The following is a 27,274-nucleotide window of genomic DNA, read 5'->3' on the forward strand; positions in this document are numbered from 1 at the left end:
GTTACAGTTTTAACAAGTTAATCTAGATTAACTTAAATTGTTTATTTTTGGGTTTTTTCAATTGATTTTTCTTTCAATTTTATCTTTTAATGATGGGTTAATTAAGAATTAAGTTTCATAATTTGTCTTAATATGTTTTTTTTAGAGTTATCCCGATCTTTTGACCCAAATCGCAAATTTAACAAGTTAATTCAAGTTAAACTAAGTTAATCCAATATATTTTAATTTTAATATTTTAAAAAAAATATCTTAAAAATACTTTTTAATCGAACTATGTTTTCAATAATTATTTGGGTTATCTTTGATCTTGCTAAGTTAATTAGTTAATATTAAGTTAATCCTCACATAGTTTATTTTTTTTTTCTATTAAAAAATACATTAAAAACATCTAAATATTCTTTTATATTAAAAAAATTAATCTGACCCATGAGATAAAATTAACAAAAACAATTTATAACGTGGTCAAATCAGAAGCAGAAACTTGGATCACAAGATTTCCCATTTCAATTTTGAACCAAGACTTGCCTTTCCATTGATCTTATATACAAAGGTCGAGTTCCGGGCACAAAACAGGCCACCTCACTCCCTAGGATCTTTACAAGATAAAATTAGTTTAACAAAGTGTGATGTTCAATCATTTAGTGTATAGCAGTCAATTCCATCTCTTGGAATTCTTCAACCCTTTTGACTTTTGTTTGGCAGCTTGAAAGGCCTTCATTTTTTGTTTCTTTCGAGCTTCCTTCTCAGCCTGTAATGAAAGACGACAAAACTATGGCTCAAATTACCGCCATTGTTTACTTTGAAGTGGGAGTAAACAAGAGGATAGAACTCACCTTTGACATCTTGGATTTCGCCTTTACTTTGGGAGCCTTGTCCTCGAGCTCTGCCTCACGTTCAAGCTCTTTCTCCCTTGCGTCAAGATTTTTCTCTAGATAATACTGTGAATCACAAAAATTGAGCCCCAAAACCATTAGCATCCAAGGTTTAAGATTAAAATAAACCCCAGACTTCTTCTTGCGCCGCCTTAGTAAGAAACTTTGGTTTCTTAATCTTCTATATATCAAGATCCGAGTAAAAATAATGAGGCCTAATCACCAAAGTTCTATAATAAAAACTTTGAACTCGCTATTCAGACATTCATATGAATATTCATTGTGGTTAGATACAATTTCAACATGAAACTGGCTCGAAAATAAATCGACCCAGTTTTAGATGTCAATCTTGCGACTTTGCCACCATTACTCTAGGTGAATAGCACGCCCAAAGATGCATAGTTGTGGATGAGGGAAGAGAGAGAAGTAAACGGACTTACATTGTAATCGCCTGCATAATCCTGTAACTTGTCGTCTTTGACTTCCACTACTCTATTAACTATTTGCTTTATGAAATAACGGTCATGAGAAACTGTAATGACTGTGCCACTGTATTCTGATATGGCCTCCTGATGTCATAATCAGGCATAAATTGACTGCAATATCTAGAGCAAAATAAAATGCAGAAGGAATGGAAAGAAATAAGGAAAAGACCAAACCTCAAGCATCTCTTTTGAAGGTATATCCAAGTGATTAGTTGGTTCGTCCAAAACTAGTAAAGTTGAAGGTTTTACCATGAATTTGCAAAATGCTAAACGTGCCTGAATGAAACAGAAAAACAACACTCAAAACTTCAAGTTTCATTAAAAGAAAAAATAATAGAAAATGTAAGAGAGCAAAATTAAAAGAAATAGTATAGAAAATCATGGCTGGTATAATCTGTGTTCCAGTGATACAAAGTTGTAAAAATGAACCCGCTCAACCAATAACAAGAAGCTAGTTGTCATGTCATGTACCAAAAGCCTATTCATCACAAAAAGCATATAATTAATTAAGGGGATGGGTTCCTTAGTGAATTTGTCTATGCTAAATATAGAAGTGAAAATATGTTTACACCTTAATGAGTTTTATTATTTTTATGTGGATAAAACATCCATGCAAACTATTACGACCAGTGAGATGACTGACTTAAAGTACAGATGCTAATAGGAATCATATTCAGTTTAAAATACTTTCAATCTGGGAAATCAACAGCTTGTAATTTTTGTGATTTTATCAGTTGAGTACTCTACTTCTAATGAGTTTAAAATTCATAAGTCCATGAGAGAATGAAAAGAAAAATTAAAAGAAAAAGGACCAACTAAATTCTAGGAAGACCAACAGAATTACAAGTTTTGATTACATTTAATCAAGACACCTCTAAAATGATATATTTAATGGTTTGTTAGCATATCTAAAACTATGATGATTGTATTTGGTCATGGAATTAGACTGATTTCTAACTAATGATACCAACATAATAATAATTTCACTTCTTTTTCATGATAAATAATATTTTCAGGTTTAACACAAGGGCATGTTAGCTAGTTATTAAATAAATATTGAGGTGATGCAGTGCTGCATGCAAGTAATGCAATAATAAACATGAAATCTAAAGAAATGTGCAACAAATATTTTGAAAGATCAAACGTGGCTTTCAATACCTAAAGTTATTCATCAAAAGGAAAAGGAAGATCAAACATGATAGATGAGGATTGGTGACAATGCATAGGGAGCCAGGAGATATCATATGAGGCAGATCCAATGGGTACAATAATATCCAGATTAGGAGTGCACTATTGTAGAAAATGATGTAATTAGGAAGTGTATTTATGTGTATAGAAGAGGTGGCATTCACCCATAAGAAAGTTCTTGCAGCGAACCAATAGTGTGTAGAAAGAAACTAGAGTATGATTTATGTCACAGAGACATGTGATTGAGATTTGAGCATTCAAGAGCATGGACAAGAAAAGGTGAACCTTCTTTAGCAAACCCTGATGTAAACCCACCAAGCCAAATCTCAACTCATTCATGAAACCATGATTAATTTAAAATTCTTCTGCAGATCCCTCAACAGTCCTAATCATCATGCCCAACAAAAATAACCACTAATGATTGTGACGAGGAGACCTCCTTGTTTCTCTCATGGCACCCTCCTCTTCTCGCCGAGCTTCTTTCTCCTCGGTCCATAATTTTATATGTATCAAGAGCCTCATCCTATGTAGGAGTGATGTGCAGCTTATGATATGCATTATAGCTAGATGAATATATCTTGTTATTATGTGAGGAAAGAAATTATACTGTGCTTGCACTGACTTGTTGAACTCAGCAGCACATGATGAGAAGCATCAGCAATGAATCATAGCATTGAAACAAAGCCAAGATCCATCTCATTAAAAAGGAATAGAAAAATATATTGACCATGAGACAGATTGAAGGAAGTATTATTTGTTTTCTCATCCAATTTTTCAGTAGATAATGTATGTTAAACCTGTCTAGTATCATGAGCTCCATGCAAAATAATATGTACTAAAGAATTTAAGCAATTTTCAATAAATGATTCAAAATGCAATAGAAATTTCTTTACATGCTATTTAGAATCAATTATATTAATTGAATTCAATTGATAAATAAATTGAATTCACATGTTTGGAAGAAATAGAATTCAATCATCACCTTCAACTTATTTCTTCAAAGGTCTCTAAAACAAGCGATGGGCAGATAGGTATTTTGGAAAGCTAGTTTTAATATTAGTTTCTTCTTTTTTAATGTAGTAAATCAAAAAGGTTGACATCGGATTTACTTTTTTACCATTTTTAGAGATTGGATTCCATTTAGAATTCAATCTTGACACTCAAAAATTTAAAATGATTTCAAACATGAGATTTCATTAAAACCTCTAAAATGAATTAAATTTGGCAGATTCCAAACACAAGGTAAGAGAAACAATAGTGCATAGAAAGTGCAAATATATGAGATTTAAGGTTTAATAGGAGAATCCCAGTTTAGATTACCTTCTCACCACCACTCAAAAGTGAAACCTTTCTATCAAGCATATCAGCTTTGAAGTTACAACGACCAAGTAGACCCTTTATATCATCAAGTCTCCAGTCCTCCGCAACTTCTTCCACTGTTTGAATTACTGTTTTATCCAAATCAAGTGCCTCAGCCTACGAAGAGAACAGACTATACTCAGTTGATCTGTCTAACAATTAAAATTAGCAAGAAACCATGAAGGAGTCACTGGATTAAAGGGAAATGGCATCTGACTGAGTAGGAAAGCTCACCTGGTTCTGCTCAAAATAGTTTGGTAGTACATTATGTTCCCCAATCATAATTTGGCCTCCTTTTGGCTTCTCTAAGCCCATGATCAGTTTCAGTAAAGTACTCTTACCACATCCATTTGGACCAATAATAGCAATTTTCTCGCCTCTTTCTATCATAAGATTTGTCTTATTAAAAAGAACCTGGTACAAAAGCAAGCTATGACTATCAATAATATATCTAGAAGATCAAGGTGAAATAGAGAACTCAATATTTCAAACATCATCTTCCCTGTAAAGTAGCTCACCTTATCCTCAAAACCAAATTCCAAATTATTGATGGCAACAACAGATCTTCCGCTTCTCCCGCGCTCTGGGAACCTGATCTTCATCTGTTTGTGTTGAAATGGCTTCTCTATTTGATCCTCTTCTTGAAGTCTCTCCAGTTTCTGTAATGATGAAAGGTAAATGTTTTGGAAAAGTTAAGTGAACACTGAAGCAACCACAAAAAATACAGGAGCCAGGTTGTAGAGAAGGATCTCACCTGGTGAGGAAAAAAACAAACTAGATATGAAGGCAGCAAAAAAGAAGTAGGGCAGCATCAATTTTTCTTACTAGGTTACCAGTCAATCAACTACCATAAAATGATCTAATTACATAGAGATAATAACAAGAAAATAATTAAAAACACAACGAAATTTCATGTTGTAAGTTTGGTAGCATAGAAACTACCCACTACACATGTAGTAGGCTAACTTAAAAAGGGAAGAAGACATCTCAATCTAAGAAACTAAAGAATCCTGATTGCATGTGATTTTCTGAACTCCATTTGTCTTTGATTTCAAACAGGATGCAGATATAAAATGTTCACATTTTTAGTAAAATTAGTATGAGACCTATCTCTGAATATTTTTCTCCACAATTGCTTTGTGATGTTAACAACGTAATTTCAACATTTAGATGAATGTAAGAAATGTATCAGAGTTGTTCTAATGCATCAGAGTTGTTCTAATAGATGGGAAACATATTAATATACCAAAGCATAGACTGAATCTTTCTATACAGTAGCTCATTAGATAGCAAGAAGATGTTTGAATAATAACCAAGAAAAAAATATTTCAAAGTGAAATTCGATCAAAAAAAGAAGAAGCTTTTTAATTCTCACTGTACCTTCTCAGCAGAAGATGCACGGCCAGAGTTTGCTCCTGAACCTAACCTACTTATTAATTCTCTTGTGTGCTCAATTTCCTTTTGTTGCTTCTCCCAAGCAGCAAGCTGAGCTTCAACCCATTCTGCTTTTGATATGATGTATTGAGAATAATTCCCCTCAAATGTCCTTGACACGCCCATATCAGTCTCCACAATTTTCGTACATAATTGATCAAGAAAGGCTCTGTCATGAGATATGATGACCATTGGCACATCTTGCTTCTGGAGATAGCCTTCAAGCCACTCAATCGTGTCAAGGTCAAGGTGGTTTGTGGGTTCATCCAAAAGCAACAAATCTGGGTCCTGCAAATGTACAATTGAAAATTTAAGTCGACTATAGACCATTTGTTCCAAAGATCGCAAAACATATTTAGGTGTAAACGAGCAACCATTGTTTGTCGCTTCAAAACTCAATGTAAGTTACTTTACACCATAAAGTGATAGCAATAAAACAAAAAAAGTAGCCCAGTTATCAGTTATGACCAAGCTGCATCCACTATTCATCACTTCTTCCAAAAGAATACGCACGTATTAAACACTAACAATGATTGAGGTGAAGCAGGAAAAAAAAGCTCTGCAAATTCAGAAATTTTCAAATAAAAAAGAAACAGTTTCACCAACACTCATGCCAATCTATTTTCTGGAAGCAAAAAATACATCACCACACCATTTTCTTGGCAATAAATCAAATTCAAGCAAAGGTGCCATACTTGAACCTTCTACACAAATTGAACTCAAACTTATCATTCAAAACTATACACCAACATGTTATAAAAGAGAAGACAAAACAACATTATACCTGAAGCAAAATCTTCCCAAGCGACATCCTCATCTGCCACCCACCACTAAAAGAAGCCACCAATCTATCTGAGTCCTCAGGCGAAAACCCGAGCTCAGGCATCAACTTACTAATCTTTGCATCAACTTCATCCAAGTCCACAGCTTGCGCTCTTCTCTGCAACAAATCAAACTCATCCAATAACCTCCCCATTAACTCCAAATCCTCCACAGCTCCCTCAATAGCCTTTTGCACCTTTTCCAGCCTCTCAGCAATCTCCATTTCCTCTTTAAAAGCACTCATAAACTCCTCCTTCACGGTCCTACTCATAGAAACCTCGAACTCTTGACTTAAAAACGCAATCTTCATATTCGCTTTAGCTTTAATCACATTCCCTGAATCGGGCTCCTCTTGTCCAGTTATAATTCTCAACTGGGTCGTTTTCCCCGCTCCATTTACACCAACTAATCCAACTTTCTCACCTTTTTTCACCTCCCAAGTCACGTCTTTCAAAACAGTAACTCCTTTATAACTCTTGCTTATGTTTTCTAGCTTAATACCTGAAGATATCCCTGAAGCCCCACCGTTTGACTGCTTGTTTGAGCGTTTCTTGTCGAACTCAACATCCGAATTGCTCGAAAACAATGATTCAATGTCAGTTTTGGAGTCAGCACCAGATGTTTCCACCGTGGCAGTTGATAAGCGGGCTTTGGTTTTATAATTCGATCTTCTGGTAGGGAATTTGAAGGAATTAGTGTTGTATTTAGTGGATAAGAGAGATGGGTTTGGTTTAAAAAGAATGGATTTTTGTCGAGGATTGAAAAAGGTTGAGCCGGTGAAGAAGGTAGAGTGGAGTTTGGAGGACAAGTCCATGACTGGTTAGTGAGAATAGGGAGGGGAAATAATGAGATGGGTTCGGGCGGGAGAGTGCTTCTCAGGGCAGTGAGAATCTGTGGAGGGGAGAGGAGAGAAACACTCAGCCCATGAAGAAAGAGATACTGTTGTGTGTTGGAGAGGCTTTTCAACTTTTTATTCATTTTAATTGCAAAGGAGATAAATTTTAGTGTCTCTAAGATTTTTCTTTTTTCTTTTTTCTTTTTCCTTTTTTCTTTTCTAATTCTCTTCAATAATTATTATTATTTTTAATTTGTGGCAGTGGAGATTCTGGTCTTATTACCAGGCTTGCCACTCTGTAGCTTACTAAAACCACATCACATCACCTTAACTTGAATAATAATAATAATAATAATATAATTATGCATATATTATTATTTTTTTTAGATTAATGTGGGTGGTGTTCGGGCCAGCTTACGCGCACCACGATTAATCCCACGGGCCCTGAAGTTAACGACCATGTAAGCCTCCAGTGGCCATCATATGAGTAACCAAGACTCGAACCTGAGACCACAGAAAAGCAAACCCCTTATCTCAAATCCTAACTATTATTATTATTATTTTGTTTCTGTCAAATTTAAGCCTTAAAAATACATTTCTCTTTATTTCTGACAAATTTAAGCCTTAAAAATACATTTCTCTGATATTTTTTTTCTCCAAGCAAACTTTTGTGGCTGTGAAGACAGATAACAAACACTCTTAAGTTCTGTGGCGCTAATTCTCCTGACCAAATATTGAGCATTCTATTTTACCCAGTCAGCTACTGACACCTGTGTGTTTTTCTTATGATTAGGCGCCAACCACGTGCTCGAGTTGCCAACTGCCCCGCCAGACAGAATCATTTTTCTTTTTTTTATTTGTCCTTTTTTAATTAAAAAAAAGCTAGACAAATCTAGCTGGCTACTTCATTTCCTAGCCTTTCTTAGTTCTGGTGGGCTGAGTGTTACCTCTAATGTGGGCTTTTTTCTTTCTTTTTTTAATTATATATTTGAGTCCAGGATGAATTTTCATCTCTAGTTTATTTTGGATTTTTAGATTTATTTTTTTGGATTTTCAGATTTATTTTTGAGTTGTTTTAAATAATTTTTAAAATATTAAAAAAAATTAATTTAAAAAAATAATTTTTAAAATATTAAAAAAAAATAATTTAAAAATAATAAAAATATAATTTTTAAATATAAAATCTGGTTGATTTTTTTAGTAACAGGAGATTCCTAAAATAAGCTTGGATATATGGGCTACTCCAAGCCCACACACCTTAGCTTTTTGTTTAGAGGCCCAAGCATCTTAAATCCACTTGTCCAAGCTATTTTGCCTATTTCTTTTATATTTTATCTTTCACAATTAAATTTTTATTAATTTTTCTTTCATAATTTGTTTTAAAATGATTATATTGAGACTCCTATAATTTGATTATTTCTTTATTTGTCTTTATATTTTGAAAAATTATATTTTACACCCTTAATTTTAATATTTTTATAACACTTTGCATCCTCAGTTTAATGACCAAGGACTAAATTGAATATTATAACTTTTCCATCCTTTAAAACCCTAATAAAGAAAACTTTTAGCAAACATGTGGTGGACCTACTCGTTACTTTTTTCAAACAATTTGTTTTTTCCCCTCCATTCCCAGATATGATCTGAATTTTTCAAAATACACAAGTGATAGCCAATAAAGATTTGTGCGCCAAGAAATGAAAATCTAGATGACAGTAAATGATTGCAGCTTCTGTGGAACTTATTTGATATCAAGCATTCACAACAATGAAAGAATACTAGACATCAACAATTTCCAAACAAAAATTGAGCTGCTTTGTTCTGGGTTCGTTCTAAGTATTTCTAACCAAATCCATCATATCTTGTCTTATAATGGGGAAAAACCTCCATTTACCTATCCTGCAAGAAGGCTTGTTTCTCCCCATTAGATCCCCTATCTCTTCCACGCCTAGAATTTTTACCTGAGCTCCTCCCTGCTGACCTATCACGATCCAAAGGTGGGGGATGTCGAATAACAGGAACAACCGGAGGTGGCAAGTGGTCCAGTAGATCTTTGCTTGAAAATCTACTCTCTTCAGATCTAAACCCATGGCAACCAAGTGCCCTTGCACCACCTTGAAAACCCCCATCTATTATTTCTTCACCATTGAGCATTCAACCCGTTCACGGCCCTCTCGTCAGGTTGGATACAATTGTTTTTTTCAACTACCATGGACTAGCAACGGCTGGACATGCCCAGTTGTTTGAAAATAAAATATACTTTAGTTGTCATGATTTGGTTAGAGAAAGAGTAAATAATTGTGAAGAATGTTTTGGTTTTTTAATGCATAATAATAAGTTTTGTAATGATTGTGGTTTTCGAATCAAAGAGCATTTGCTTATCAATGCCTTTTGATTTGGGGTTTTTTCACTTTTATCGAGAGAATGCTGTGGAGAGAGAGAAACGAGATTGGGAGTGAGCGCTCTGTCGTTCTTTTATGTCTACAATGTATTAATACATGGGAGTAGTAGCGGCATGTCATATCATTCGAAATTTTAGTTTTATCATGATGCAAAATGAAATTTTTAAAAATAATAAAGGAAAAAAATAAAAAATATTAAAATATAGGATATTTGTTGTGATTTTCTTAATTTTTTATTAGATAACATAATTTTTTTGATTTAATATTTATAAATATATCATAATCTCAAATAAAACTATCTAAATTTAATTAATTTTAAATCTTCCAAGTATTTATTTTAAATATAACATTATATAAAATAATTATTTAATTCAATTACGTGTATGAACCAAATTATCAGTTTTGATGGTTAATTTTGATTGGTTAAAATTAAGAGTCAAGATGCATATTAATTTGTTTTAGTTATATAAATAATTTGTAATTTATTTAATTATATATATATATATATGAAAAACTTTTAAATTTATGTTTGAGATTTTTTTTATGTTAAAAACACGTAGAAAATGTAACTATATATATTTTCTTATTAAAAAACTAATCAACGAGCGGCAGAGTATTAAGTCAAGTAGTTGGTGTACTTTGTCAGAATACAGGACCTCTACTGCTGAGAGTTGTTGGAGATTGTCCAATAATTGGATAGACCATAGAGCTTTCAAAATAGGGGTAATTGGTTGCATGGAATATATATATATATAAGAGCAAAATAACATAAAAATTAACAAAATAATATACTTTTAACAATTATGATTTATAAGTATAATAATTAATTAATATCATAGCGGAATGTAACACAAATTGTAACATGGATGCAGGGCATAGAGCCAGGTTGGTCATCTTAATCCATGTTTATTTTCTTCCTTTTTTAATTAGGAGAGACATGCATGCTGTGCTGTGCTATTTTGATTGGCACACAATAGTTATTGTTTTTTTAAAGTTTTTTTTATATTAAAATATATTAAAAATTATTTTTTATTTTTAAAAATTATTTTTGAGATTAACATATAAAAACAATTTCAAACATAAAAAAAAATTATTTTTAATACAAAAATTAATTTTTTTTAAATACAATTTCCAACATATTCTCAAACAACTTTTAGCATAGAAGTTGAGTTCTAAATCTACTTTGTTTATGGCAATAAAAACAAATCTACATCCTTTAATTGCAGTGTCAAAATAGATATATCATTCTTCAAAATAAAAAGTTATTGTGTTTTTTAAATATAATAATTATTAAATATTATTTTTTTTCAAGTGCCGGAAGCCAATAAACTTGGAAAATAGAATAGTGCTACACAATCTCAAAAATTTTTTTAAAAAAACAAAGAAACAAATATAAAAAAATTTATTTAAAAATATGATTGCAATTATTTTTTAAAGTATTTTTTATTTAAAAATATATTAAAATAATATTTTTTTTATTTTTAAAATTATTTTTAAAATCAGTACATTAAAATTATTCTAAAAAATAAAAATTATTAATTTAAAATAAAAAAAATAAAAAAATTAAATATATTTTTAAAATACAAAACTAAACAGAAAAAGAAAAAGAAAAGGAAAGAAATGATATGCCATCGCAGGCAAACCTAACCACCAACCGCGTTAAGAAGGATGGGTTCTTTTCCTTAGAAAACAGCTAGCAAATGCAGAAGTGCAAAAGCGTGTCCAAACCCAGTGGCATATCCAGTAATAAAGACAAGAACAGAAACCCATTTTAGTCAAAAATAAAAATATACGTGTCCTATATATGGGATAAGATGACTAGCCAGCCATTGAATCAAAAAAGAAAAGTTGCAAAAATCAGGCTGTCATTTTGCTGTCCATCTCCTTCTTTCTTTAGTTTCTTCACACTGTTCTTTCTTTGATTCTCTATACAACTAAGCCCCTCTTGGCTGCTCTAACTTTTAGCACTGAAACCAGCCTCTCTCTCTCTCTCTCTCTCGTGCTATTATATATCCATTCATTCTTATACTTCATTAGTTCTTGGAAGCTTTCATGGAGGATCGTAAGGATCAGGTACTACTACAAGTCACTGTTTCTTTTCTTTTCATCAGTCTTATCGTTGCTTTAGTTTTTTTCTGCTGTCAATGAATTAAAAGACCCTTCAACTATTAGATAGCATCTCGCATGGTTTAGCAAGTGTAAGTACCCCCTTTTTCCGTTTTCAGATCTGTGTTGTTGTCGTTTTTGGTCTCAAATTGAGTTCTTAGTTTGTTGCCTTTTTGAAACATTCAAACAAGTAATCATTCACTTTTTCAAAGCTGGGAACCAAGAAACAGTCAAAGGTCACTTTATGTTGGTTTTGTTTCCAACGGGTTTTTTTAACGTATTGGAATGCTGGAGTTGTTGTTAATTAACGATTCTTTTTATGTATAATCAAACATAACTCAAACGATTTTCATATTTTCCATGAAGAAAAATGCTCCATGGCTATCAGTACCACAGTTTGGGGACTGGGACCAGAAGGGTGAATTGCCAGACTACTCCCTTGATTTCTCAAAAATAAGGGAAATGAGGAAGCAGAACAAGAAGGATGTGTCAAGAGCCAGTCTTGGCAATGAAGAAGAGCTAATCAATCCAACAGCAACCGCTGCAAAACCTGCTCAAACTCAAGATCACCACCACCACCACCACCACCACTACCATGAGGGCCACCACCACTCCCCCACAGTAAGATTCTTTCTTTAGCTTTATTTGGAGCAACTTTACTGAACATGATGTAGCAAGTACAGTTATATCGTGGTCGTTATGAAATAGAGAGAGTAACATGATAAATAATATTTGGATGATAGTGGCCTGCATGTGTGGGGATGGTGGAGAAAATTGTTGGTTGTTCTCGTAAACATGGTGGGTCAATATAGCAACTTGGTAATATATAGTCCATTAATAAAAAGCTTAATCCACTTGGCGATGGCATCATCCTCCCATGAGTCCATCTAACATAACAAAAAAAGAAAAGAGAGAGTTAGAGGGAGAAGTATAATCTTGCCTGGTTGGCAACACCACATGGGACGGCTGACTAGGTTGATTAGCTGGATATGAATGTTATATGATTAGAATGTAGAGTGATTCAAACACTTCTTCCTTTGTGGTTTTCAAAGCTACAGTGGGATCGATATACGGATTTTTCAACCTAATTTATTTCGAAGTGAATAGGTATGTTGTGTTACCTCTTGATCATCAAAAGAATTATTAACACATTGATTTTCTCACATCTTCTTAGAACTTTAAACAGATCAGTACCTTTCTCGATAAAAACTTAGATCATGAGAAGAGGGAAGAACTCGAAAGAAATCATGTACGTAAAATCAGTCGGCTAGTGAGCAGCTGGATTGTTAAATGATTGTTTCATGTGATTCTAGATGCTTAATGTCTGATCGGATGCAGGTTTTAGAATTAAAAGCAAGCATTTAAATAAATTATATTACTTTAAAAAATCTGCAAGGTACTTTTCATCTGTTGCAATTATAGAGATGTGTGCCCACAGACAGAAGTGAGGATAATCCCGTACAGGCCTAGACTGCACGCAATTGCGAGTGGTGCACATGTATTGATAGTTTTGGTTTTAACTTGCTTTTTTTATAAAAATTGATTTTTTTATAATAGATTAATTATTTTTTTAGGGTTTTTAATTGGTTGGATATATTAATGTTAAAATAAATTTTTAAAAAAATTATTTTAATATATTTCCAAACATTAATCATTTTAAAAAACATTAAACAAAATCCTAGCTAGCCCCTGTTAATTTTCAAAACAATCGGGAAACATAATGTTTCTGCTGGTTTATCTCTTGCAACGTGACAGATGTTGTTATCCAGGAAGTGTTCAGTTGATACATCAATAGAAATACAGTTCTTGGGATGGTGGAAACTGCAACCACTTGAATTAATACTTTGGATTTCCTTATCTTTAATTCGGATTAGGACTTATTTTCACTATTGGTTTCCCTTGCAGACAAGGAGGAGCATTTTTAGCTACTTCAACTGTTGTGTGAAGGCCTGAGGCTAGAGGACAAATTATTTGTGCCCAGTCGCATGTGACGATGATGTATTTGGGGGACCATTTCGTGTTTAGCCGTTTTCGTGGTTTTAGTTTTTCTTTTGGTATCGTTTTTGTTCTTCATCGCGTTACCTCCATATTATTAAAAAAAAAAAAAACATATGATGCCTTTGTAAATTGGTGGTGATTGATATTTCTTTGCTCCCATGCATCTTCTTTTCTCTCGGATCAATGATTGATTACTAGATTAGCTAGAAAAATACTTCTATTTTCCCCGAAAAAGGAAGAACTTGAAGTTTTGCACTGAATGAAATCATGGGGCTGACTCGGTGATTTATGGTGCTGATGCATGGACACTTGTGGCCTTGTGGGTTATGGGAGGTGTTCAATCAGGATGGCCTCTGGAAAATGAGAGCTGTGGCAGATCATCAGCTTTATTAAGCCAGCACTGCCTGGAAGTGAACTGCACTGGAGTTCCAGCTCCACCACCTTCCGGCTGTGGGGTAAGCGTTAACTTCTATATACAGAGGTTTACTTAGTGATCCGATCTTTGGACATGGTAGGGCCTTTTTTTAGCCCGAAAGCCATACATTTGTGCTATGAAGTGGGATTGTGGGGAAGCAATTGACAAGCATCATGGACCATGATTCCACAGTGGAGACCGGAGCAATCTTCGTTGTCAGCAACAAAGAAAAGAACTCTTGGATAGAAACCTCTGTTCTTTCTTTATGAAAAATAATTTTTGACAAATCACTTTTCAAATTTTTATGTAATTATTTGCCATTAGAAAAGTTGGTCAACAAAAAATACTTTCTAGTTAACGAAAAATACTTTCTGGTTAATAAAAAATACTTTTCAGTTAAAGAAAAATTTAACTTGATTTTTAGAAAAATGTTTTTTTTTTTTACTATGTTTGTTTTTTAAAAAGTGGTTTTATGTTTGTTTTTTAAAAAGTGGTTTTCGAGAAATCATTTTTCAAACTTTCTTATGTTTATTTGCTGTTAGGTCAATTAAACTATCCTTAGATTATTCGTTTCATGGACTCTATTAATCTACTGGGTGGGTAATGTGGGTAATTTTTAATTTAAACTATGTTTGAAAAGTAATTTTTGACAGATCACTTTTTAAATTTTTATGTGTTTATTTGCCATTAGAAAAATTGGTCAACAAAAAATACTTTCTAGTTAACGAAAAATACTTTCTGGTCAACAAAAAACATTTTTCAGTTAAAGAAAAATTTAACTTGGTTTTTAGGAAATTGTTTTTTTTTTTTTGCTATGTTTGTTTTTTAAAAAGTGGTTTTCAAGAAATTATTTTTCAAACTTTCTTTGTGTTTATTTGTTGTTAGGAAAGTTAGTCAATGGAAAACACTTTTCAATCAAAAAAAAAATTGGCTTGGTTTTCAGGAAAGTGTTTTCCTGAAAAATTTAGGTGAAAAACACTTTTCAGCAGTTGTAAAAAATTTAGAAATGTCATTTTTTGCTAATTATATCAAATTTGATCCTCAAACTTTTGATTGCTATATATATTTTGTTTTAAATATTTATTTTTCAATTTTATTTTTTAAAATCAAATTTTTTATTAACTTTGATCCTCATTTTTATAATTGTTATTTGCTTTTCTCCTATTATTTTTTTATTGAAATTTTTTATCTATCAAATTTGATCCTCATTGTTTTGATTATTACTTATTTTATTTGAAATATTTTATGAAATATTAATTATTATTATTTTAATTTCTTCATCCTTTTTCTAGATTTGATCTTTATTATTTTGATTATTATTTATTTTATTTGAGATAATTTATGAAATTATATTTTTTTAATTTTATTCTTATTCAACTTTTTAATTTGTAAGATTTGTTCCTCATTATTTTAATAAACCTGAGAAAAATAAAATATTAATAAATTATTTTCCAGTTCATTTTTCATAACATAACCAAACACCATTGAAAAGTGTTTTCCAGTTCATTTTCTATAATACTATCAAACATCAAAAAATAATTCATTTACAAGGAATTTATTTTCTCTGGAATTCACTTTTACCAAGAATTTATTTTCTCCGGAATTCACTTTGCAAAAAGAAACAACTTTCTTGAAAACAAACGAAGCCTTAGACTCACCTTTTCTATTCACTAGGTCGGCGCCTTCTTTCACATTTGCTATAATTATTACAAATTACCAAAAAAAAAGATTCACAATGGATTTCCTCAGTATAGTGATTTGCGCTTTTTATTCCTTTAGTTTTTTAGCTATTTTTTTAGGGCTATTTGGGAAAGCGGTTCACTTGCGTTCCCAAAAAAAAATTTTAAAAAAAATTATTTTTGTTTTTTGCTAAAATTTAATATGATTTGTATATTTTGGATCGTTTTGATATGCTGATATTAAAAATAATTTTTAAAAAATAAAAAAAATCATTGACATATATTTTGGCACAAAAGGTTATTTAAAAAGCAATCGTTACCACATTGCCAAACACACTTTTATCAATTGGGTCCTTGTGAATTGAGTTCAATGAGATTTTGAGCTCGTAATTTATTTTGAATAGGTTCTTATTGAGTTCTCTAGGAATCAAAAAGATGTTTCTGCATTGAATTAATATTTGATTTGGGAAGATACGATTCAATTTTATTGGTTAATAAAAATATAGTGTTTAGGGACTAATTTTGACAATAAAACAAACATGTATCCCCTTTTTTTATTATTGTTTTGCTGGCACCTTTTCTCAAAAAAATATACCTTAAGATTTTTTATAATTTATTTTTTGGTCTTTCGAGTTTTTTCATTAAGTGTTTTAGTCAAAATTTTTATTTTTTTTATATATATTCATATGTAGATTTGAGAGAGAAGAGAGAGTCCCTTAAAAAATAGTGAAGGAAAAAAAAATTCAATTCACAACACTATAGCAACAAAAAAATCTTTATCGGTGTTGATAGGTTTTTCTTTTCGAAACAAGTTCAATGATGATGGTGTTTTTTTATAAACATGTCAGGGGAAAAAATTGATCAAGTTCTTGTAGTATTTTCAATTCGATTGATTTCCATTTATTGGGGTGATTTTATGATATTTTAGGATTGTGAATAAGTTTATTAAGGTTCTAAATGTGGGTTTAAGATATTTTTAAGGTAAAAACAAGTTTAAAAAATGGTTTTGGTGTCCAAAAACTTGGACCCTGATTTCTAACCACCTTTACCGTATTAAAAAACTAGATTTCAAGATGAGGCATCCTCTTTTTTTTTTAATGAAAGAAAGGATCACATAAAATAATAAAATTAAACCAAGCACATAGACCTCACTTAATATTCTCCCTTATATTTAAAATAAAAATGTTAACTTTTTAATTTCAAAATAGATTTAATATCCTCCCTTAATAAATAAAAATAAATAAATTAAAAAATATGTAAAGGTTATGACCCAAATTATGAATTGGATATGTTAGTTACTCAGATCTATTTAAAATATCATTTTCTTGATATTTGTTTTGTAAAAAATATTAGGTCAATGTTTTTTTTTTTGACAAACAAGGTTTTGGCTCCTAAAGTGTAAAAAATATTAGGTCAATTTTTTTTTTTTGACAAACAAGGTTTTGGCTATGTCGAATGAGTTAGTAATGCTATACATAAGAACTCAAGTTGACCTAAAATGTTGTGGTGTTAATATTTGTAAAAAAAATTAAAACGACATCTAGAATTCATTTTAATCAAATCACGTTTTGCCAAAGTTGACTTAGTTGCGATTGGACCTATAAAATCGACTTAGTCTAATATATATTAGGTAAACTCCTATACAATTTAATTTGAAACTTAAACCAAGTAAAGATCTAGGTCGAGAGACTTCCGAGTAAACCCTATGAGTTAAGCAAGGTTCAATAACATTGCTAAAAAATTCCCCCAAAAAAAGTGTGAACGGTATATTATTTTTAGATTTGTTAATATATTCACGTCACAGTTATCAAAATATTTTTGTTTTAATCAAAACTTGTTTTTATACTTATGTTAAGATATTTCCCAAAAACAAATATTCTAAAAAAAAAGGTTGAAAAAAAGTGAGTATGTTAATAAAATAGAAAGGTTTTATTATGTGTTCAAGAGTGTAATAATAGTTACTTTTCAAAACGCTTTTTATATAGAAATACATTAAAATAATATATTTTTTATTTTAAAAAAATTATTTTTAACATAAGCACATCGAAATAATTTGAAAACATAAAAAAAAAAATTAAGCCAATTCTTATTTTAAAGTGACTAAGATTTTTTGATGTTTGTTTTGATTATTTTTTTATTTTTATTGAATAAATGATATAAAAAGGCAGAAAGATTCTCTCTTCTTCTTTTTTAGAGATAAGAGATATTAATAATAATAAAAAAAAAAACTTATACTATCAATTCAATTTGTTTGAATGAAGTTAGTCCTCTTCTTATCTATAAAAAATGTAGTCATATAAATAAATAAATAAATAAACTTTTTTATGTACTATCTTTTTTAAACTTTTATTAATATTAAATATATGATATTTTTTTGTTAATATTTTTTATCCAACCACTTTCAAGGCATGGATCAACTAGTTTTACTTTATAAATTATTTTTTCCTTTAAAAAATATCAAGTTAATACATTTTTAGATGATTTTAATAATAATAATAATTTTAAAAAACATCAAACGTCAAAAGTTCAAATACAAACTAAGTTGTCCAAGTTGAAATACTAGTGTAACTATGATAAAAGATGAAATATTATCACTCACAGGCTTTGATGGGGACAGGGGCTCGCTGACATAGTTATTAAACTCAGTCCAAGGGTTGAGCCAGCCAAGGGGTCGGGTTGTGGATTTCATGGGTCAACTAAAAAAATTAAAAAAATATATTTAAAATTTTAATATTTCATATGAAAAATTTAAAAAAAAATCCATGTGAATATAGGCTATATATGTTGTAAATAATGAAGTTTAAAAGAATATTTTAAAAAGTTTTTTATTCCAAATTGAAAAAATATAACTTTTTTTTTGTTTAAAAGAATATTTTAAAAAAGTTTTAATCTCATATTGAAAAAATATAACTTTTTTTTTTGTGAACATATAATATATATACTACACGGTTTTAATCTCATATTGAAAAAATATAATTTTTTTCAAATTTCACATTAAAAAAATAATTTTTTTATTGGGGACATAGTATATATACTAAAGGCTTCAAATCTCACATTAAAAAAAATAATTTTTTTTAACATAAAGTACATATACTAAAGAGTTTTAAATCCTACATTTAAAAAAAATAATATATTATCTTTTTAAATTGAAGTATTTAAACCATAAAGTTTTGTATCTCACATTGAAAGAATATAATTTTTTTCCTTGTAAATATAGAATATATATACAAAAAGGTTTCAACATTTCAAAAACAATTTTTTTCTTGTGAACAAAGAATATATAAACAAAAAAACTTCAAACCTCACATTGAATTTCTTGGGACACATAATAGATATAGTAAAAAGTTTCAAATCCTACATTGAAAAAATTTAATTTTTTTCTTATAAATATAAAATATATATTGGGAACACATAATAGATATACTAAAAAGTTTCAAATTCTACATTGAAATTTTTTTTTTTCTTATAAATATAAAATATATATATACAAAAAACTTCAAATCCCATATATCCCATATTAAAAAAATAACTTTTTTTTTAGAAACATTAGAAACATAAATTATATGTATTAAAAAATTTCAAATCCTACATTGAAAATATATTATGTTATCCTTTTAAATTGAGGTATTTAAACCAAATTTTTTTTTATTCTACATTAAAAAAACATAATTTTTTTATTATAAACATAAAATATATATATACAAAAAAATTTCAAATCTCCCGTTGAAAAAATATTTTTCTTGAAAACATAAAATATATTTATTATTTTTTTAATATTTATATATAGTAAACTTTAAAAAGTATTAACAAACAACTAAAAAAATATAAAAAATTTTTTAATATTTATATGTAGTAAACTTTAAAAAGTATTAAAGTATTAAAGTATTTATATAGTAAATTTTTTAATATTAACAAACAACTAAAAAAATATAAAAAACAAAAATATAGAAGAAAAGCCACAATTAAAAAAAAAAAAAACTAAATCTCATCCAAGTTAGTTCATTCATTTTAATTCATTTAAGTTATGAGTTAACCTGCCAAGTTGTTACTTTGATTAATCTTTTAACAAATCCAAATAAGTCCAGCTACCAGACCCACCTACCAGGCCAGGTCTAATAACAGTGATTACAGGTGAATAGATCAGAAGATTGCATAGGCAACAGAGCTCAAACCTTAACACGGCACCTGTTTGATAAGCAGGAAGTCTTAAATACATATGCTGCCCGCACATTCAACAAGTTTATGCGACCAAGGTTTCAAGAAGTTCCATGAATTCGTCTGATTAGTTCTCTAAAGAAAGCTCACAAGATAAATAAGATTTCTCCAAATTATCTCAACTAGTTTTCTTTGCTGTGTTCTATCTCATTAGAGGTAGCCTACAACATCATTATAGACTAAGTCACGAGAAACAACACAAAACCCTCGTCAAAACGGATTAATTACACATATCATGTTGTCTGCAAGCTTTTTTTTTACCCAATTCCCTTACTAATGCAGAGAATTCGATGCTCTTTCACCCAACTGCTTTCATATTGCAGAAAATTCGATGGAGAACTATTGCAAATCTTGGTGTTGATGGTCACACCTTTTTGATAATCTGCACGACATCTTCATCCTCCAGTTCATGTTCCTGAAATGCAAAAAATCATGAAGAAATATTAAAAACAGCACATAAACATTAAGTGAAAAAATCTAACAGAATGGAGATGAATGAGAGGGGAACAAAAGTCAAAATAAAATAAAACCAAGTATGCTGAATCAGGTTTCAGAATAAACCTTGCCAACCCTTTGCGGTTTGTGTTTTGCGCTTGATCCCCATACCAGAGCACTATATCATTCACCAAAAGTAAATTTTCATGAACAAGGGTTAATTGGAAAAAAAAATTAAAGAGAAGATAAGATGGATTCATCGGACATGCGAATGAGTCCTTTTCTGTTATGTATGCGCATGCCAGCTGGCAGTTTTATTTTTATAATAAGCCCTAACCATAACAAGGCCATATGAATGAAACTGCTTCTTGCATGCAAAAAGCTGGTGCTTTGAAATTTTTCACAAACTACAACTTTTGAGATAACAGAAATTCAAGAGACACTCACTACTTGAATTGTTTCAACATGTCCTTGTGAATTCGTTCACAGAAGTCCTCAACTGTCCGCTTCTTCGATGACAATATCACAGGGTCCTCATAGTCTGGATTCATCCCTTTCGGCTTTGTATATATGCGAGTTAAATTTAGATACTCCCACACTTTATCCAGCAAACCATCAAGGTTCCATTCCAGGTGAGCACTATAGTATATAAAAAAAAACATAAATTATGCAAAATTACCAACAAAAATAACAAACAATATGGACAGGAATTGTTTGACATGCAAAATGTGCAAATGAATAAAATAAGCATAAGGTCACCTATTGTTACCAACATAAATCAGAGATAATGAACACGCAGGATATGAAGTCAAAGACCAGTGTGTAAGCTACATTGCATGCTATACATAATAGTTCAGACCTTGCAGCAATTGCATTCAAGATAACAAGTCATAAGAAAGAAAGAAAACCTTTATCTTCATGAATTTTAGAGCTTACCAGTTTTGAAAATTTTCAATCAAAACAAACTGTATGATGACCAGTTAAACTAAATGGATTATAGCCAGATTTCCAATAAATTACAAGAACAAAAAAGACACCAGCAGTTTAGATCAGCCTCTATGTACACAAAAAGCGAGAAAGGGAGGGGGGACGAAGTCGCTCAATGAACACATGTAGATGAAGCAATGGCAACAGATTCGACCAATCAAACAAGCCAAGCAACAATGGCTAGAGAAAGTTCATTCTCAGATTACGCTTCCCAACACATCTATATTGATGTGCTTGGGATCTCAATAGAAAAATCATGCCACTGTTGCAAAATCCAGATAATTGAAAACAGATTCACGAGACAGATTTTCTTCACATGTGAAATTAAACAAACATAGGTACGGTAAGAGCTGGACCATATTTTTAACCATAATTCTAATAAGAAAATTCAAGCCAATAAAAAGTCACCTGACAGGGCAGTAGTGAGGAAGTTTGTCCAAAATCTCCAGCTCTTCAAGTGTAATCTGATCAATTTTGTTCACCACATAGATGCAAGGCATGTATATTCTACTCCCCTCAATGACATCTATGAGGTCATCAGCAGTTGCATCATACCTCAGAGTAATATCAGCATTGTGCATCCTGTATTCACTGCATATTGCCTTCACAGTATCAAGATCAAGGTGTGTGTTGGCAACTGTTGATGTAAAATTAATTCCACCCTTATCTTTCTTTCTGAATGTCAGATTAGGCGGTTCCTTATTTAACCTGTTTCCAGAAAACATAGTGAATGATATATAGAATAACTAAACACTAAAGAGTAGAATAAAAGGAGAATGTGTAAGCCATGCCTACAAATATTGTATGTTTGCAATGTTGAAAGATTGAATTTTGTGGAATAAATATGTAAAAAGACAAATCAGTCATGAGGTATAAGCATCAAAATAAACACATGGAACAACACAACAAAAGCTTCAAAATATTATATCAAGAAATGTGAGACCCTTCCTCAATACACACACAGATTAAAGTAGAAACTCAAAGAAAGTGTCTATCAAGGAGGTACCACGCAGCTCAAAATACTTTTTAGGGCAAACATGCTAGGATATGGAAATATCAAAACATTCTGTTAGTAGGCTGAATGATACAGAGCATATGGAACCTTCTTTTTTTTTTTTTGCAGTTGTAATCAGATAAAAAATAAAATTTCATCCAGAAACACTTGAACAATTGTGTCCATGAGGCTGAAATATTATTCTAATGGTTCTGGGAACATTGTTAGCATTCAAAAAGAAGTTTCAAAAAATTGGTGCTTGATCAATGGTTATTACCGATACTAAATTAGGTCTCCTTGTTCTTTCTTTCCAAATGGTAAATGATTTAAGAGGCATGCACAAGCTCTCCAAATGTTTTCAGGAGAAATATACAAAGAAGAAAAATAAAGAGATCCAAGTAACATTTCATACAGTTGCACCAACAAAACATTGGCAGACAAATTAAATAAGGACCATAAAATCTAAACTACCGAGTCATTACCTTATGCCAAATCCTTCAAGCTCTTTCTCTATCAGACGCTTGTGAGTTATTGGCTTTATTGCATCGAGGACAATTAAGATACAGTTGCATGTCCTAGCAGTACTGATCACCTGAATCAAATTGACAGCACTATTGAATATAAAGATATATATGGGCAAACATATAATAATGCATGTGAGCCAAATGTGATCGCAATGCTAAAGGAATCATTCACAGAAGGTAACCAAAGAATGACATACTGTGAGCATTCATATCTAACTTCTATATCATCAGTATTTTGATAGCCCTAATTAAGTACATGTTCACTAAAATGTCACAAGAAGACTTCTATATCATCAGCATTTTAGCAGAAAAAAGAAATACCAACATAATTTTCCATGGTGTTTGGGCCACGGGAAAGTGTTCCAGTACAAGATTCATGAAAATTCACAATGGTCCAAAGAAATGTTTCCCATCTAGGAGAAATTTTTGAAACTTAAACTACTGGCTACCAAGACTGGCCAACCAAATGTAAAAAGCCAATTTTCTGAAAGAATATCAACCACTTAAGAACATCTGTGAGGATCTTGATGCTTGCAGTGGATAAATTTGGTGCCCAAGTCTCTAGATCTCACTTTCCAGGTGAGATTACAGTTGCCAGTGCTTCAACAAATATCCTACAACCATATCCATTTTTCCAGCATCCAACACATACCACAATTTGAGATATAGCCTAAACCTTCAAAAATAAATTTATTGTCATCTTGGTAGTCTCCAGAATCATGTTACTGAGCACATCCATGCCCATAATGAGTATCGCACAATGGTCTTGTTGCTTAATCCTTCCAAGGAATTTTCATTTAAAAAAAAAAAATCTTTTCGAACCAAGCAGAATTCTCTCCATTCATGAAGCAAGAACTCTCTAAGGTAGAGGTTGTTAGCCCTTCTATGTCCAGGTACACATAACCCCAAAAACTTTAGTATTCATTACTCTGACATTCAAGCATTTACTGGCCACCAAATCCACAGTATTAATTTGATAATGAACCATAAATGCCCTCCGAGCAAGACATAATTTTACAGAAAACCAATAGAAACAATTAGGCAGCGCATGCCCTGAAATTCACCAAGCTAGCTAGCTGAAGATGTCCTAGTTCCCTCACAACCTCACTCCATTACAGTGTGGAATCATAGCACTAAAGGATGCATTGAGCTTGTCAAAAATGGTTCCACCTAAAAGTGGCAGTTGGCCAAAAGATGAAGAGTAAAAGCAGAAAATGATATCTTAACTTCATATAAATAACAAATTTCATGTATTAACTATATTTTATAGACAAATATCATTACTCATTAGTGAAGACCCGGACCTTAGACTACTATACCAATATTCAAAAACAGGAAAAAAATGAAAGCTATGCTAAACAACATGTCATGATCTACCTGCCTTCCTCGACCTTTTCCATCCTTAGCACCCTCGATAATACCAGGGAGATCCAACAACTGCAAATCATAAGAGAAGAAGCATTAAGAGCTAATATATATTTAGAAAAATAAAAAAAAAGGAGCTAGCACATCGAAGGCAATTTTAAATTATCATTTCATGCACAAATTGGGACAATGGCGTGATATGTAAAACCATTCTGAAACCTGATGACAAGCATTCAAATCCGGATCATTTCAAAAAAGAAAATGAAAGAATAACCATCAATATCTCATAAAGGTAGCGAAAACCTAAAAAGATTTTGCAGCTAATATACCTGAATTTTAGCTCCTTTATAAACGATCACTCCAGGGATGCAAGTCAGGGTGGTAAACTCATAGGAAGCAACCTATAATCCATAAGGTTTGGGAAAAATCAGCCTTCTGAGCATGTTGTATATGAACTTAATATAAGCTCACTTTACCAAACAAGAAGACAGAGAAAGAAACATATTAATGATTCAAGTTATTCAGTTAATTGACCAACTCCAAAGACTGAAACAGTGAAAAATCACCATGTAAATTAGGCAATTAGAAGCTGCAGTGCCTCTAACAAACCCAGACCCTGCCTACATGCTCTCTCTCTAAAACCCTCTAATGCTCTCTTCCATGGAATGCAAATCTATAATGAGTTTTACAGAGATCATAAGTCTTCATACAATATAAAGATTTAACATTCAACTGAAAAGATACGGAAACCAAAAATTCTCAAAAAGAAATTCTTGAAATCCCAAATCAGATAAGAACCAAATGGGAGTTTAAATTCAAGACATATCTATGCAAAAAACAGAAGGTTTTGCTATAAATAAGCAGTGAATCCTCCTCTATTGAATCCCATCCCCAACAAATCAAAAACAAAGGGGGGAGGGACAAAATATGAGAGACGTGTAAGACTGTTAAGCCAATCCTTCATCAAAGAGATAGCAGATATCCTGCACTGCAGGTCCAATCAACATACATTCATGTCTGCATTTTAAACAAAGCAAACACACTGCTTTATCATTGTTGCTACAAGGAGAAAGCACTTAAGGCAACAAGGCTTGATAGTGCTCACTCGAGTTAGTAAAGTGACGTGTTGATTTAATAACTAATTTTACATGCATAAATTTTTTTTTTTTTTATATATATATATATAAACAAATGTGCTTATATAACACTTAAAAGAAAGGAAGCCCATAAAAAAATACTCAAGAAAAGTCCCAAGGTGCTATAATCAGTATAAATTATCCATTACCGCCTTACTGAACTGTCTTTTCTGTAGGCAATTAAGGCACTGAAGTGGTGCCTTCGTTAGCCTTGTTGCCTCAAGGTAACACTACGCTTGACAATGGATAATATTCATGCTCTAATAAGCATATATCAGGTATTATTTGCACACTTGTATTTCAAACAAGATGCGAAAGAGCCAGCGTGAACAAAAGAAAAAACAGGGATACCTCCGAAAATGTCCCTGTTAATTTATTTAGAAGAGTGGATTTCCCAACCGAAGGAAAACCCACAAGACCAACTCTAGCATCTCCACTTTTAGTAACGTCAAAACCTTGACCAGCACCACCACCTCCTTTCGCCGATGGCTCAAGAAGTTCCCTTCGTAGCTTTGCAAGTTTTGCCTATAATTACCATATAGCGAACGCCATTGAATGAGTTATTTCATACACGATAATTCATTTAATTATTAGTTAATAATCGTTAAAAAAAATAAAAGCAGATACCTTGAGCAGGCCGAGATGGTGAGCTGTAGCCTTGTTTTTTTGAGTCCTTGCCATCTGCAAAAGAGAATAAAATTCACGTCAGAAGAAATTGAGAAATGGAGGGGAAAAAAGAAAATATTTTTCCAAATAAAAAACTACCTCATCTTCGATGTCTTTGATTTTCTGCATTACAGTCGCCATTTCTTTGAAGCTTAGAGAGAAACTAAAAGCGTTGGCGTCCTTTTCAAATCAGGATGTACTGACGATTAAGATTTTGACAGCTGAGTGAGTGTGGTGAATCGGACAGAGCAGCGGCTTATGCGATAGCTTTTAGTGGAGGAGGAGAAGGTACTCGAGAGAACGGAGGAGGGATTTTGTTTTGTGGTTTTGCAATGGCTGCTACGGCCCTTTTTCTTCCTTCGATGCTGGGCTGCTGAAGCCTTGGAGCCCGTTTCTTTAACCGACCCGTTATGCTATGTACCAAATTTGATGGGTTAGCATTTTTACCCAAAAAAAAAAAAGGAGCAAATTACCGTGTTTATTCCCCCCAAAAAAAAGGAGCAAATTACCGTGTTTATTTGACTGGAAAGAAATTTTTTGTGAAAAAACTTTTAATTTTTTTATATTTATTTATTATTAGAAAATTTTATTAAAAAAAAATATTTTAATTTTAAAAAAAAATATTTTATTTTTAGGAAAATATTTTTGTTATTTTGAATAAAAAATATTTTTTAAAATTATAAAAATTTTAAAATATCATATGGTTTGCTGATTATATCAAATTTAATCTTCAAAATTTTAATTAATATGTATTTTATTTTAATTTATTTTTTTTCAATTTCAACACTTAAAATTTGATTTAATTTAATTTTTATATTAACTTTAATCCTTTTTTTATGATTATTACTTGCTTTTCTCTTATTAATTTTTTAATTGAGATTTTTTATCTATTAAATTTGGTTCTCATTATTTTTATTGTTACTTATTTCATTTGAAATAATTTATGAAATTGTAATTATTATTGTTTTAATTTTATAATCTTTTATTTTTTTTATTTGTTAGATTTGATCTCTATTATTTTGATTATTATTTATTTTATTTGAGATAATTTATGAAATTAGATTTTTTTTTCAATTTCATTCTCATTCAATTTTTTAATTTGTAAGATTTGTTCTTTATTATTTTAATAACTTGAAAAAAATATATTAATAAACTATTTTGCAGCTCATTTTCTAATCAAATATTGGAAAGTATTTTCTAACTTATTTTTCATGATACTACCAAACATTGAAAAATAATTCATTTTTCAGGAATTTACTTTCTAAAAAAATCACTTTTAAAAAAAAAAATTACTTTCCAGCAAACAAACAGGACCTGCCATTACAAATACAGGTGAAATCACTTGCATTACCTACTA

General features: G+C 31.2%; 3 protein-coding genes across 3 annotated transcripts; 1 reads left to right on the forward strand and 2 right to left on the reverse strand.

The window, feature by feature from the left end:
* Positions 1-470: 470 nt before the first annotated feature.
* On the reverse strand, positions 471-7,161 carry ABCF5 (general control non-repressible 5). The gene is made up of 9 exons (XM_011027294.1): positions 6,123-7,161; positions 5,285-5,626; positions 4,423-4,563; positions 4,139-4,318; positions 3,866-4,021; positions 1,532-1,633; positions 1,313-1,441; positions 834-938; positions 471-748 (listed from the first exon to the last, which is right to left on the reverse strand). The coding sequence occupies exons 1-9, from the start codon at positions 6,972-6,974 to the stop codon at positions 653-655; spliced, it is 2,103 nt and encodes a 700-aa protein (XP_011025596.1). The 5' UTR covers positions 6,975-7,161; the 3' UTR covers positions 471-652.
* Positions 7,162-11,214: 4,053 nt separating this feature from the next.
* On the forward strand, positions 11,215-13,674 carry LOC105126429 (sorbin and SH3 domain-containing protein 2-like). The gene is made up of 3 exons (XM_011027295.1): positions 11,215-11,470; positions 11,870-12,124; positions 13,409-13,674. The coding sequence occupies exons 1-3, from the start codon at positions 11,450-11,452 to the stop codon at positions 13,454-13,456; spliced, it is 324 nt and encodes a 107-aa protein (XP_011025597.1). The 5' UTR covers positions 11,215-11,449; the 3' UTR covers positions 13,457-13,674.
* A 6,076-nt stretch (positions 13,675-19,750) lies between these two features.
* On the reverse strand, positions 19,751-26,290 carry LOC105126430 (GTP-binding protein-like protein). The gene is made up of 10 exons (XM_011027296.1): positions 26,017-26,290; positions 25,879-25,932; positions 25,603-25,776; positions 24,445-24,516; positions 24,128-24,187; positions 22,709-22,818; positions 21,641-21,940; positions 20,693-20,884; positions 20,372-20,423; positions 19,751-20,225 (listed from the first exon to the last, which is right to left on the reverse strand). Exons 1-10 carry the CDS (start codon positions 26,056-26,058, stop codon positions 20,175-20,177), a joined length of 1,107 nt encoding a protein of 368 aa, XP_011025598.1. The 5' UTR covers positions 26,059-26,290; the 3' UTR covers positions 19,751-20,174.
* Positions 26,291-27,274: the final 984 nt, after the last annotated feature.

This window comes from Populus euphratica, unplaced genomic scaffold (assembly GCF_000495115.2).
Source record: "Populus euphratica unplaced genomic scaffold, PopEup_1.0 scaffold78.1, whole genome shotgun sequence".
Lineage (NCBI taxonomy): Eukaryota > Viridiplantae > Streptophyta > Magnoliopsida > Malpighiales > Salicaceae > Populus > Populus euphratica.